The sequence below is a fragment of the Anoplophora glabripennis genome, unplaced genomic scaffold, assembly GCF_000390285.2.
Source record: "Anoplophora glabripennis isolate ALB-LARVAE unplaced genomic scaffold, Agla_2.0 scaffold13, whole genome shotgun sequence".
In the NCBI taxonomy this organism is placed as follows: Eukaryota; Metazoa; Arthropoda; class Insecta; order Coleoptera; family Cerambycidae; genus Anoplophora; species Anoplophora glabripennis.
In genome coordinates this window covers 1489333-1502328 of record NW_019416478.1, presented here as the reverse complement: position 1 = coordinate 1502328, position 12996 = coordinate 1489333, and the positions used below count along the sequence as shown (strand labels likewise).

Below are 12996 nucleotides of genomic sequence, written 5' to 3'. Positions count from 1 at the left end.
GAGGCTTAAAGTTCATAACTTTTGGAGCCTCCGCTATAAACAAATAGAATTGTGCGAAAACTATTGCACCTACAGCGCCCACTTTTGGCACACTTTTAAAGTATGACAAAACCCTCAACTTGTCATAGGTTTTATAAAATTTTAACAATAAATGCGATAGTTATAAACAAATGAAAAAATGGGCACTTTTCTTGTTTTTTTGCAATAACTTTTTTGTTTATTAACCGATTTTAATTTAACCAGTCTCATTTTGTAGATAATTTTACTCCCTATAAGCTGTCTGCGAGTCACTTTTCGCTAAAATTGATGGTTTTCCCTGCAAAGTGAAAAAACTGTTTTCCTCACTTATTTGATAGAAAAGTTAGCTAATAAAAATTTTTGACTCACGAGACGAGAGATGTCTTGTATTATGTTCCTTTAGACAATTTTACAATAATGTAGCGGATAGGACTTTTTTCGAGTAAAAATTTAATTTGCTTGGTCTAATAGTATAAATTGAATTTAAAGCAGTAACAAATTGACGAAAATCCGAAGTATGATAATTCTGGTATGACTGACAATTATCACTCTGTAGATTAAGCTTGTATAATTGTATATGTCACGAACGTAACAAAAAAAGTGCAATTTTCAAAGAAATTTTTCTGGCCTTTTCTTTCTGCTGTTTCTGATGGTAATAAAATGAATTTGAGTGAAGAAAATGCTTTTGTGCTATTTGGATTTGAAAATTTTACACCTTGTCATTTTAAGCCAATTACATACTGTAATTTAGACAGTTGCCCATGGCAACCTTCAAATTTTTCTGAATTTTTTTTCCTCCTGCAAACAAAATTAATAAGTAGAATTTTTTTTGACAGCGATCATATGGTTCAAAAATCAGTACCTATCCAGAGTTTTGTTTTGTAATATTTTTATTTATTTTAAAATAATAAATAGATACAAATAATTATTTGCCAAATATTTGTTCCGAGATTTCTTGTATTAACGCTAAATGTTTTTGAAATTCTGACTGGAACTCTTCTCTTCGCAACGGAGAGTAACGAGGAGTATAATTATTACCTTTATTTTTCATTTCCATCAGATATCTGTGTTTCATAAAATATATGTAATAATTTGATGAAATTTTGTTCTGCTGAGCCCTGGTTTTACGTAAAAAAAATGGGATATCTTCCTCTAAAATCTTTTGAATAGCTGCGAAAAGGTTTTCTTGATGCGGACTGATTCCAGTTTTTTTCAGTAAATATGGCAAATACTTTAAATTTTTACGAGACATAAGAATGTCCCCTATTTTGGTGCAAGAATTACATATACTATAAGGTTTTAAATTAGTTTTTTGGTTGTTCACTGCCATGATTTAATTGAAAACAATTAGAAGCTAGAGAAAATTTTGACATCACAAGCCTAAGCCTACTTGATTGCAGTTATGATTTTTTAAGAATCATTGATATATTGCCATAGACATCGGTTTTCCACAAAAACTTACTTTCCTTCTATTTTAGTAATGCTAAGTGAATTATACTGCAAACATAAGTATCTAAATTCAAAAATTAAATGCTTCTTTTATTACTAAAGTGAATGTAATGTGCTATTTTTCATAGACATCGCATTTCAACAAAAACTTACTTTCCTTCTATTTTAGTAATACTAAGTGAATTGTACTGCAAAGATAAATATTTGAATTTAAAAATTAAATGCCTTCTTTATTACTAAAGTGCAAGGAATGTGTTTTTTTATGTTTTAATAAACATTATTGATAAACTGCCATAGACATCAATTTTCTACAAAAACTTACTTTCCTTCTATTTTAGTAATACTAAGTGAATTGTGTTGCAAAGATAAATATTTAAATTTAAAAATTAAATGCCTTTTTTATTACTAAAGTGAAAGGAATGTGTTTTTTTATGTTTTAATAAGACTCTTTGATAAACTGCCATAGGCATCGCTTTTCTACAGAAACTTACTTTCCTTCTATTTTAGTAATACTAAGTGAATTGTATTGCAAAGGTAAATATTTGAATTCAAAAATTAAATGTCTCATTTATTACTAAAGTGAAAGGAACGTGTTGTTTTTATGTTTTCGTAATTTTCATTTCCAAAACGAGCCTTTTTTTAATTTAAAAAAACGCGTGAAATGCGATTAAATTATATGACGTTTAAGAAGAAAAAAATATGTCATGCACCACAAAACAATGTCTATCTGTCAAGCCAACTTTATTTTGGCGAAATAAGTTTCAAAATGAAACATGTCAAATTATTAAAATAAATTTTGATTGTAAAATTTTCTTACCGAATCCCCCACGTCCTTGAATTAATGTCCGGAAATTTTTTCTAAATCACGCATTTTTCTAGAAAATTTTCCCTCGTCTGTGACTGAAATTTCCGGATATAATTCAAGCACTAAAGAGATTATAAGTGAAAATTCACAAAATTCGACACAAAAAATTCAAACCCCCCCATAGCACATAATGTTTACAACAAACTGAGCTGTTTAACAGCTGACACTTTGACAGCTTAAAACAGTAAAGGTTTTAGCTAGCTCACCAAAGCATAAGTTTGTAGAAGGTTTTGTTTCAAACTTATAATCATAAAAAATCTGCCCCAAATTGACGAATGGGTTATTTGAGCAACTTGTTCGATAGCAGCAATAAACTAAAACTTTTTAAACCTTGACACTGCTACCGTCATGCAGAACACAAAAAGTTGTCCTTGGTTGCCATTTTTCAGGATCTACTAGCTGTTACACTTCCACGAAAGTAGCACTTGCCAGTTTGTTCAAATAGCATCAGGACCCCAGCTATACCACCTGTGAAGGTGAAATTTTACAGAACATCTCTCAGGCACATGTCTGTGCTTACACCATTTCAGCAAGATCAGAGATGTGGACTAAAAATTTTTCTTGTTAATATGATCACTTGACACTTTTGTTAAATTGTTTATGAATTTTTCTGGCCTTATTTAAATCTTCTATTGATTTTTGAAAGCTACATATTCTTATACCCCTTTATGTACCTTTTGTTGATTTTCTATTGTTTTTATTTACTCATTTTTTATTATTATGGCAAGTATTAATTGTTTATTTAAATACTGTGAATTAAAACAAATCTGGAAAAAACTATCTATTTTGTTTGTAAATAATCAATAAGTCGCAAGTTATTCAACAATCTATAGGAGCGTTTATGGATAATTTATACAATAATTGCTAAAAACGCATTTTTTAAATGTTCCAGATTTCAATAATCTTATCAGAGAAATTAGAATATTGTTATCTTGCCTCGTGTGTACCACGATAAAAAAAAACATATTGTACAAAAACAAACTACATATTTTAAAGTTACACTTACTCTCACAGTCGTCACAAGCCGAAATATTTGCGAAACAGTGTATAATAACACAAGTAATGTCCCAATTCCTACGATAAAAACGCAACATGCAAATAAATCATTCCGTTTACTGCGTTTTGATAATCTGTAAATATTTCCAGTTTCTTAAAAATGTTATTGTCTGTTATCGCTATCACTGGATACGCCAAATTCTGGGAGCAATTGTTTCTAAAAATACAGGTCACTCCTACACCGACATGGAAATATCTGAGATTACTGAGGATTCTAGTGGACCATGAAACTCTGTTGCGGGTGGCGGGACACTTAGGTGTTGAAGACATTGAACAAGCTGACAAATTATTAGGAAAGATTTCGTCAGTTCTGCGTATTGGTCCGGAAATTATTAATGGATTGTCTAAAATCGCAATGTGGGACCAAATAGGGGAGTGTGTCAATTAATCAGCGTAAGAATTACCCTCGGAATTACCTATCGGAACAATCTAACTAGGCACCAATATTGAACGAACAAGGAAAAAAGAAGTAAAATTAAGATCCAATGATGATGACAATGATGAAACTAAATATAATACTGAAAATACCAAGGCATTTACCCAGCTTTTTCAATAATTTAATAAACCTACATTTTTACCGATCTTCATGCTTACAAAGTTACTGACCACGCAAAGCGAAGAGATTTCGTTGAATGGATTGTGGAACAAGTGGACGCTGATTTTTCAAACAAAATCATCTTCAGCGATGAGTCTCATTTTCATTTTGATGACACATCCACAACGTGCGGATTTTGGGTTGGAGGCATCATCGGAACATTCTTTTTCGAAAATGCGGCAGGTCAAGCAATAACAGTTAATGGTGGTTGTTATCCCGACATGATAATTCAGTTTTTTGTGCTTAAATTGCAAAATATGGATGTAGACGACATGTGGTTTCAACAAGACGCTGCCACATGCCATACAACCCGAGAACCAATTCAATTACTGCGCGAGTCATTCCTGGTCGTGTAATTTCCCGTTTTGGTGATCGGAATTATCCGCTCAGATCATGCGATTTAACGCCGTTGGACTTTTTTATTTGCGGTTTTTTGAACTGATTAAAAACCTTGGTATTTTTTATCTTGCGTTTTGGGACACCTTTAAAAACATTCAGAGACGACCTCTGATAATACTACACCTACTAAGGACGCTGAAAGACGTGGAACTCCTAAAATCAGGGATTCTAACACGAACAGCACCTCTGGTGGTAATTTATGTAGCCACACGGGCGTGGGTTAGAAACTCGTGGGCTGAGCGACAACAAAAATTGTTTAACACTGTTAGTAGTGGCGTTTTGGAGGGAAAATTTATTAGTGTTAGTTTTTATTACCTGAAAGCCCATGCATCTCGATGTCCGTCCGTATTAGACTACTTAATTTATGTGTTTCATTAGACGCGTACACGAACGGCTATGTCGCGGTATAGCGTGAATACGCCGACTTTGTTTTAACTGCATGGGCTTGATAACGGTTGTTAAGAGTCATTTCATCTCATTTCCTGTACCAATTCATTCCTTTATTTGATTTACGTGCCCTTTTTCTGCTTTCACTGCATGCTTGGACGCCCACATTTTTCCATTAGGTATTACGACCATCCGAAAAATTTTTTTTTGTTATATATTATGGTGCGTAATCGTTTGTGGTAAGAATATTTTTGTTTGCAGTAGTCCCCAAAAAAAGTCATAGGACCTTTAGAAAATCCATCCACTGAATTTTATTAGAATCCGACAGTTCATTTTTGTTTATGGTAGCAGGAAGAGTTAGAGCTATTCCAAAATTTACAATACAGGGTGTTCCTAAATAAGTGTCGCAACGGAAAACTGTAAATTCCTCTAGAAAAAAGAAACATATTTTGTCTCTTCCATTTTTCTCTCCGGGCTTTCGTTTTCGAGATACACGGTGTCAAAGCTTTATTTTTTTTTAGTTTTTCGCCAATATCTTAGGAATCGTTTGAACTACAGGACTGAGCTTTTGTACACACATTACCACTATTAATAGCTACTTTTTCGCACCCTTCTCGAATTCATTGGACGTGCCAGTGGTGGAGATTTTAAGGTATCGTAAGGGTTCCCCCCCCCCTAAATTTTACGCCACTGGAAAAATTGACTTTTGACAGCGAATTCTAAAGCGCCAATGAATTTTACACAATAAGAGTTCTCTTGGTTCATTGCTCTAAAGTCAACCGTTTTCAAGAAAAATGACTTTTTATGAACAAAAGCAAACATTTTGCTAATATTTCGAAAATCTTTTGTAATTCAAAAAATAGGTATAATAATTAACAATTTTAACAAAATTTAATAACAGATAGGATTTTAACTTTTTTTATCAATTTGGCGAGTAAAATTTACAGAAACTGTCCAAAATTACGTCCGTTGGCTTGAATGCACGCATTACATTTTCTAATCATATTTCTCTCTGCCGCTGCGGCTTCACCTCTATCGGTCAACTTTTCGATAGTATTGACGTTAGCAAAAATGTTTGCGTTTGTTCATAAAAAGTCATTTTTCTTGAAAACGGTTGACTTTAGAGCAATGAACCAAGAGAACTCTTATTGTGTAAAATTCATTGGCGCTTTAGAATTTGCTGTCAAAAGTCAATTTTTCCAGTGGCGTAAAATTTAGGGAGGGAAAAACCCTTACGATACCTTAAAATCTCCACCACTGGCACGTCCAATGAATTCGAGAAGGATGCGAAAAAGTAGCTATTAATAGTGGTAAAGTGTGTACAAAAGCTCAGTCCTGTAGTTCAAACGATTTCTAAGATATTGGCGAAAAACTAAAAAAAAATAAAGTTTTGACACCGTGTATCTCGAAAACGAAAGCCCGGAGAGAAAAATGGAAGAGGAAAAATATGTTTCTTTTTTCTAGAGGAATTTACTATTTTCCGTTGCGACACTTATTTAGGAACACCCTGTATATTGTCTTGTATACCTTTTATAAAATGCTTCGAGTTTGCAAGTGTACCTACTTGCAACTTCTTTACTTCAAGCTCTGGTTCTAAAGTAGCTTCTCACAAATCAACGGTGAGTCACTGTACAATGTAATCCCTTATTTCATTTGTAGTTTCTCGAATTTAAGGTAAAGTCGTTATAATTCAAGCAAGGTACGTTAATAGTTATTTACACCATAAAGGATGTAATAATTATTTACTAGTCGAGGACGATTTTGCGCCCGAGCGGAGCGAAAGCCGGCAATAGAGTCCGAGACTGGTAAATTATACTTAACTGCTGCGTGGTGTATAACATTTTATCTGTTCTTTATGGTTCATGAAATAAAGATTAGGTTTTATTTTTTGACATTTCTTGCCGTGCGCAATTGTTTACATCGTTGGAATATGTAAAGTGACCATAGCATAAATCACCTAAACTAGATCAAAGTCAGAGGTCAGGAATTCACAAACTAAACTCAGTGCTTTAAAACAATAGTAACAAATACTGCTTATTAAAAACTTATTTTAAAATATACCTAATTCAGATATATTCAGATTAGTAAAGCATTTTTATTTATTTTATATTGCGCTTATTTTATAAAACACTAAAAATAATTAATTTAAAACTTAAAACACAGACCAACAATAATGACTGGTAGTTTAAATGTAAATATACAATACACTGCGTCTAATCGAATTAAACTTTTGACCAAGCATTAGCTCGAATTGTCTTTGACTATCGGAATTATGCGGGCGATTGTGCATTCGTCTTTACAGTTGCTACAAAAATGACAAAGATCGCTAAACATCTTACGCAAATATTTTGAAAGTGCCCTAATGTCAAGCTGTGGCCAGTGCTAAAGTTACATATATAAACGCATGATTGGTCGTTTGCACAACGCCGTCCAAGATTTGCCAACCAAGTTTATCGCAAATAGACAAAAGAAATAAGGTTTTGCACTAATTACTGTTTAATTACTATTTGTGTTTAATCTAATTACGAGTGGAAAATTAGAAATCACACCTAGTCGCAGCAAAAACAGACGGTGTTGGTTTTTCATAGCTGCGCAACAGCGGTTCTCAAACTTTTACCTTTACGCCTCCCTTGATTGTCACACCCAATAAATTGGAAATTACTGTTACTGTTCGTTTTTTTTTTTTCTATAAAAGCCAGTGTTTTTGCGGATTTGGTACTTTGAAAGGAGGTCATTTAAATACTAATCAACAAAAAATAAATTGTATTCAAAAGAACCTGTCAATAATGGTTCATTGGGATTTTTTTATCGTCTACCACTTTATGCAACAATTGAACAAGAAAAAATATTTGTTTCACATTTCACTCATATTCACACTCACATAAGCGGAAGTTAATTTTAACGGAACATGATTCGCACATATCTAAAAATTTTTATAGAACTAACGTAATAATTTTGGATAGTACACAAAACATTGCTGAGAATAACGGGGTATTAGACATTTGTAGATATTCTTAAGCGTTCAACATTATAGTGCATTTACGCCAGTCAGTAAAAGTGATCAATGGGGTCCAGTTCAGGACTTCTGGCTGGCCATAGCATTGTGGAAATATTAAAGCCGGTAAAATATTGTTCTACAATTTGCACAGTATATATAGTCCAGCATTATCGTGCATGAGAATGAAATTATCTGTCATAAAAGGTACAAAAAGCATTACATGAGGTTCTAAACTGTTTGTAATGTAAGAATCTGCTGTGATTCTCCCTTTTTGTGTCATACCAACTTCGTAAGAGGCTCTAAGTAAATTCCTCACTATTCCTCAACAAATAAAATCTTGCAATCATAAATATGAGTAAATCTAATTTTTTGCTTTTTTTTCAAATTGTTTATTAACGATTCTTTGCATAAAATGTTCCTTTTAATTTTTTTAAATAAGCCATTTCGATGGAAAATTCAATTCTCTAAATAATTTTTCCTATGAATTATAGCGAAATTTTGCTTCGTTTTCGAGCTGCAATAGAAAAACTGAAAGGGGTGCAATTTCACCCCTATCTCCAATTTCCATCCTTTAATTTAATAGCACCGCGCGTTTTTTTCCTCTAAAATGACCATTTAAAGGATGATACAATATCGGAATGTAATTTTTGGTATTCAATTTATAAAAATACTTCATTTTTCTACTCTTTTAAAAATAGTGTATGAATCATTCCCTGACAAACTAAACACTCAACTATTATAAAATCCATTAGTTTGTGTACGTCTTATTTCGCGATAAGAATTTATCTAAACATATTCCGACTAAAATTACTATAATACTTGGAAAATTTGTAAGTGGTCTGTGTAAATTCGTTGCTTTGTTGCATCTTGATTCGTTCGAAAGCGTTATATAACTTAATCTATGCTAAACAGGAACATTTCGATACGTTTTATAAACCAGACATCTTTCAGTCTTGTTCTTCAACTAAGCAGATTCAGACATAATTTTTGAATAAATGAATAAATTCGGTATAAAACGGAAACCGTACAGGTTTTAGATGGACAACAGCTTTAGCCACATGTTAGATAATTCGTATTTTCTATTATGAAATTCGATCCGAAAATATAATATTCATGACACACTAGATGCAATACGATTAGAACACAAATCAGGGCGTAAGTGGGACGTTTGCGACAATCATCAGTAACGACTTCTTTTGGTGGTACACATTTTCAGTTAATTTGTTCAAAATTCTTAGAGTTCGTGAACATATCGTAAGGAAATATTTTGGGTAGGTATTCCTATTGTGTTCAATTGAAAACTATGAATACAATTTCCTTCCTACGATGTCAGAGGTGATAAGCAGGAAATACTTTGGCACGAAATACGAATATTAAAACTGTTGCCTACTTATACGAGGTGTCACAAAATTATGTTACTGAGAGGTGATACTCATATCACAACACCCTAATAATATTTTCTCATTTTCAAGAAGTAAATCTAGAAGTATATTATATAGTCTCTAAAAGAGCAAGAAAGACTTATCATACAAAAACGTGGTTATTGAAACATGTTTTAAAACACAATCTGCCATTATCACATTATTTTTTTTTTCATCAGTAAATTGGCGTTTTTGTATCAGATACGACAAACAGAAATTTCAATATTTTATTTTTTGCTTAATTTCGAAATTTTTCGTTAGTAAAGTGCCCTTTCTGCATAAGATATCACAAAATATTACTAAAAAAGGTTCTCGGAATAACAAACTGGGTAAGTGTGCAGTGCACAATTTTAATGACCTGGTCCTACTTTGAAATGATACTTTATTCGATATAAATTTTTTCGATACACTAAAATTTTGCATACGTACTTAATTCTTCATTCTGATAAACTTTTCTTAATAACATTTTGTTCTATCTCATACAAAAGAGGCTCTTTACTAGTGAAAATGTCTGAGTCAAGCAAAAAATCAAAGTAGGCCTAAGGCATTGAAGCTTTGCACGAATACTCAATTTTTCATCCTGACAAACTTATTCTTCTTATTATCTATTTATTATTCTAAGTAACATTTTGCAATTTCTCATACTGAAATGGCGCTTTACCGGTGAATAAAATCAAATTTTTTTAAATTTTCAAGGCGTTTAAAAATATAGCACAATTTATTTCATAATCGTAATTAATTTTTTAACATTTTTGTCTTTTATAAAAGAATCGTGTCCTAAAAAAAAATTTGAGAAGTTTTTAATAGGACATATTGTATATCAATATTTTTCTCTTTTTCATCTGTCCGAGAACGCGCATATAAAAAAATCATTGCTCTTGCCCTGCTTTATAATAGGCCGCATTGTATATCTCACTTTTTTATATGTAGGGACATAGTTTCAGGTGTTTACTAGGGTGGCCCAAAAAAAAATTTTTTTTTTCGTGTCTCTTGTGAAAATATGTTAGTTTATCATGTTTTAAGAGCCCCTTCAAAAAATCAGCTCTAAACAAATTTTTTTAGAGGTCGCTCAAGATTTTTAAAAATGTTCAAAATCGTCAAAAATTGATTTTTTTTTAAGTTTTTTTCTCGTTAATTTATCATTTCTCGATTCTGAAAATTTCAAATCGATATTTTAATTTCTAAAGGTCACTCATAATTATTTTAACTTTAAAAGTAGTGCACCTAAAATGTTTTCGAGCGACCTCTAAAAATAAATATCAACGAATTAATAATTATTTTATTGAATTTGATGAACAAACGAATAGAAATAAATCACGAGACACTCAAAAACTTTCTCGATACAAAATTTACCACCGTACTGTATCAAATATTTATAATTTTTTTAAATTTAAGTGTCTCGTGACTCATTTCTATTCTTTTGTTCATCAAATTCAATAAAACAAATGATTAGTTCGTTGATATTTATTTTTAGAGGTCGCTCGAAAGCACTGAAAGTTAAAATAATTATGAGTGATCTTTGGAAATTAAAATATCGATTTGAAATTTTCAGAATCGAGATTTTTTTCAACCTAGAAAATGATAAAATAACGAAAAGAAAATTTAAAAAAAAAATTGAATTTTTGACGATTTTGGAAATTTTTTAAAAATCTTGAGCGACCTCTAAAACATTTTTTTGAGCTGATTTTATGAGAGGACTCTTAAAACATGATAAACTAACATATTTTCGCAAGACACGAAAAAAAAATCGTTTTTTTTTGGACCACCCTACTGTTTACACTTCAACTAATCTCATTTGACCAGTGAAGGTCGGATGGGCAGTGGCCAAGTATAGGAGTAGCCTTGGAGCATATTTTATTTCGGAACTCATATAATAAACGTCGTAGGTACATTCTCGCAAAAATACATTTCAAACAAAATTTTAAATTCACAAAAGAAAATAAGTAAATAATTAATAAAATAATGAAAAAATAAATACACGTTTATGTAAATAATTGTGTTTTAGTACATTTAAAGGTAGCGTGTAATATATCAGGGGTTTTACCCATTTTTCTCTAGCGAGTGTATGTAATTCCCACAACTTTTTATATGCGCTCTCACGTCTGGAAACAGTCGGATGAAATTGGTTAAATTGTACTTTAAATTTTATTCAAAAATATACGCAGAAGTATTGTAACTTCAAATATAACCAGATGATTTATGAAAATAACATTTACAACAGCTACATCTTTGGTAAATCCAATATGTTATTTCAATGTCAATTATTCTCCTGAAACGACTAAAAATTATGTGAGATAAGTATCTCAAAATTAATCTTAGTCGTGATTTTAGTGAATAAAAATACAATTTTATTTATATTTTGTTTTTTAGATTTGTATTGGAAAAGAAAGCGAAATGAATGTAACACATATACAGTGTAGGAAAGTACCGATGGTCTATCACAAGTTACGTGAGAGGGATAAAGTAAGCCATAGAAATCCATGTGATAGACAAGGATGGCTATAATGAAGGCGTCTAATAGTCAACGCCCATTTCGCCCTTCCACAAATAAGATCCACTTCTTATTTGTGGAAGGGCGAAATGGGCGTTGACTATTAGACGCCTTCATTATAGCCATCCTTGTCTATCACATGGATTTCTATGGCTTACTTTATCGCTCTCACGTAACTTCTGATAGACCATCGGTACTTTCCTACACTGTATCTGCATTTTTTGTAAATTATAAATTTTAATTTTACTGTGAGCAATTGGAATTGGGGATAATTTATTTGAAGGTCTGCAGCATAAACGATTTCATATATGCCAGAAAATATAGCTTTTACTTAGCTATTTTGAATGGTTTTCTTGACTTTTTATGGTATAGAAACTTATAGTAGGTACTCACCATGAAAACCATGAAAATGTCTCTTTCTTCCTCCTATCAGCGCCAAAACAGAGTCCTTCGGAATCTTCTTTTTTGAGTCTCGAACACTTGACTCGCGGTTACGACACAATTTCCCGATACGATTATTTTTTTATACCGAATCACCACCGTTTTGTTCGTTGTTATTTCTAACCGTTCACGACTTTGAAATGTTCCTTTAGCGTTAATTCACCCTTGGGTAAAAAAAAATGCAGAACTTCGACGAACTGACGAGGACCAATCGATCTGAAACAGAAAGAGGGGTTTTAGCGCCAAAAGTGGTTGTTATTTCAGTAAGATCGTATCTTTGGGAGTTGGCCCTGTCTGATTTATTAAAGTTAAACAAATATAAACATACTTTAGATAGTGTTATCTATCATTATCTGTTTGAGACACGAGGCGTCTTTGGTGACGAAAAAAAAAAAATTACTACAAAATTGCTACACGCGCGATACGCGGTCTACGTGTGGGATCTTGCTCCTCTAGAGGTCATTGCTGTAAATTTAACTTAAAATACGCCGAGGAAAATGTGAATTGACTGAGATTAATAACTACAACTATTTTATTAGTCCAAGCATTATAGAGAAATGCTTACAGAAATTATTACCTGGACAAAAAAAATATGATCGTATAGAAAATTAAATTTTAAATTGAGTTTCTTGTTCTTTAAACTCGATCCAATATGGCGAACACGGTTAAAAAAAATCGCAAAGTTGAAAAAAACGGTTTTTCTAAAATAACTAAAAAAATATAGCACGGATTGAAAAATTTTAAATGAGAAAGTTGTAGGTTTTAAAAAGATCTATCGACTGATTTTTTGAAAGTATCGATTGCTTTGTTACTTTTCGAGATATATCGAAAAAACCGTTAAAAATCTTCTCTTTTCTCTTCTTCTATAACTCGTTT

General features: G+C 31.9%; 1 protein-coding gene across 4 annotated transcripts in view; it reads right to left on the bottom strand.

Moving 5' to 3' along the window:
* Positions 1 to 12996, bottom strand: part of LOC108904471 (Krueppel-like factor 7) — a 373170-nt gene that overhangs the window by 350020 nt on the left and 10154 nt on the right. For all 4 annotated transcript variants that reach the window (XM_018707055.2, XM_018707081.2, XM_018707072.2 and 1 more), the window contains exon 2: positions 12073 to 12336. In XM_018707055.2, coding sequence (XP_018562571.1) covers positions 12073 to 12084 — 12 coding nt within the window. In that variant the 5' untranslated portion in view covers positions 12085 to 12336. The remainder of the gene's footprint in view (positions 1 to 12072; positions 12337 to 12996) is intronic.